The sequence below is a fragment of the Dendropsophus ebraccatus genome, chromosome 1, assembly GCF_027789765.1.
Source record: "Dendropsophus ebraccatus isolate aDenEbr1 chromosome 1, aDenEbr1.pat, whole genome shotgun sequence".
Taxonomy (NCBI): domain Eukaryota; kingdom Metazoa; phylum Chordata; class Amphibia; order Anura; family Hylidae; genus Dendropsophus; species Dendropsophus ebraccatus.
In genome coordinates, this window is record NC_091454.1 from 201,067,597 (window position 1) to 201,069,703 (window position 2,107).

The 2,107-nt window shown below is 48.1% G+C and overlaps 1 protein-coding gene across 1 annotated transcript; it reads right to left on the reverse strand.

The window, feature by feature from the left end:
* Positions 1-215: 215 nt before the first annotated feature.
* Positions 216-1,698, reverse strand: LOC138786803 (beta-4C adrenergic receptor-like). Its single transcript, XM_069963897.1, has one exon. It carries the CDS (start codon positions 1,551-1,553, stop codon positions 297-299), a length of 1,257 nt encoding a protein of 418 aa, XP_069819998.1. The 5' UTR covers positions 1,554-1,698; the 3' UTR covers positions 216-296.
* Between the last annotated feature and the right edge of the window lie 409 nt (positions 1,699-2,107).

Here is a 2,107-nt window from a genome sequence, read left to right on the forward strand (position 1 = left end):
AAGGATACAGTAGTCTTACGTTCAGATAAAAAAGGGAATATAAAACACATACATAACATGTCAGGAGTCCATACAGGATCAAGTAAACATGTCTAGTTTGCACAGCAGTAAAGGATTTGCTCTTGGTTTTTCCACGAAGAAGTAGGAAGATCTCCCTTGCTTATGTGTTCTCTGGAAAGGATTGTGCAAAGCATCATCATCATCATCATCATCATCATCATCATCATCATCAGAGGGCCCAACTCTATAGCCTGGGTCACTATAGGGCTCTATGGAATGAAGGCTCCATTAGTGGCTTACAGGTCAGGCTGGTCCTGGAGGTGGGAATTGCCAGGACTGTTCTTCAGGCTGGTTTCCTCAGTCCTGCTGCTACATCGACTACTACTGCTAAGGCTTCCATTGCCCAGTTCAGCATCTGCCAAGTTCTTGGTCCCATCACAGCTTAGCTGGTTGCTAGAGGCATACTGGCATCTTTTAGAGTCCTTGAACAAAGCTCTAAGTTTTCTATCTGCAGTCCTGGGGCAACACAAAAATTTCTTAAAAGCTCTCCTAAAATCTGGGCTCCTACAATATATGATAGGGTTCAGCCCTGAGTTCACGTAGCCCAACCAGTTCAAAAACAAGAAGACGCGGTCACTTATTAGGCCAGTGCAGAAGACTTTGACAATATTGGCCACAAAGAAGGGTAGCCAGCAGAGGGTGAAGGTGCCCATGATGATCCCCAAAGTCTTGAGGGCCTTGTGTTCTTTGATGGCCAACAACCCTGAGGGTCTCCTCTTGGAAGTCCTTCTGTTTTTGGTGGAAGGTACTGGGGTCCCATTGTTGAACCTCACCTTGTCCTTCTCTATCAAGTTGACTTGTCTGTTGGCCACTATAAACACCCGGCCATAGACGAAGATCATGATGACCAAGGGCACATAGAAGGAGATGGTGGAGGATATAATGGCATAGGTCATGTTGGTAACAAAATCACAGCATTTGGGGTTATTGTAACAGTTCTGGGCTATTTCATTGTTGGTATCTCTCCACCAGTGGTTCATGATGGGCAAGAAGGAGATCAAGGCAGATACTGCCCATACAAAACAGACTACCAACCTTGCCCTGGCTTTGGTCACCAACATCTCATACTTTAAAGGGGAGGTGATGGCAATGTATCTGTCCACAGCTATGACACACAAGGTCTCTATGCTGGCTGTGACACACAGGACATCCACAGAGGTCCACAGCTCGCACACAATGGTGTCATACAGCCACTCCCCAGTGATGAGGATGGTGGCACCAGGTGGCACCACCAGAACTCCCATGATCAAGTCAGCGCAAGCCAAGGAAGTGATGAACACGTTGGTCATGGTCTGCAACCTTGGAGTCTTGGCTATGGCGATGATGACCAGAAGGTTTCCAAAGACGATCAATAAGATCATGAAAGTCAAGGCTGTCCCTACTATCCACTTCTCTGTGAGAGACAAGTCATGCCCACTACTGCTGCTGGTGCCAGGGCTGGAGCTCAGGTTATACAGAAGTTCTGATAAGTTCACCTCCTGGCAGGGAGCCATGGTGAGGAGGAAGAGGAGGATGATGGTGGTGGTGGTGATGGTGGGCTTCTTGTCCCAGCTCAGTCCTGGTGCTGGTGCTGGTGGTGGGTGCACAGAGGGTACTGCAGCCCCATGGAGCAGATAGGACGTTGTGCCATGTCAGGAAGCCTGAGAGCAATGAGCAACTTCAACTGTGCTGCTGACTTCACTGTGGCAGGAGCTCAGGGAGGAGTTAGGAAGCTTACAATCATTAAAGGGACAGTCCCTCTTTTCCTTCTTCACAGCACTCACACAGTGCATGAGAAATGTACAGAGTCAATGTCTATGGTCAGCTGCATGCATATGGTCAGCTGAGGATGGCATAGTCCTCCTATACTATACAGCTCTCTGCCAGGGCAGCCTAGGTTAGGACTACAGAAATCTGCACCACTATTGTATTATCAGAGCCTGCAGTGTGTTTATGGCTATAGGAATGCTGTGGTGCAGGGTAGAGGTGTTTGTCATTGGGTAAGTAAGATCCATGGCAGCAGGTATCACCCTGCTCCTATATGTGGTGCCAGCTAGTATACTGTCTA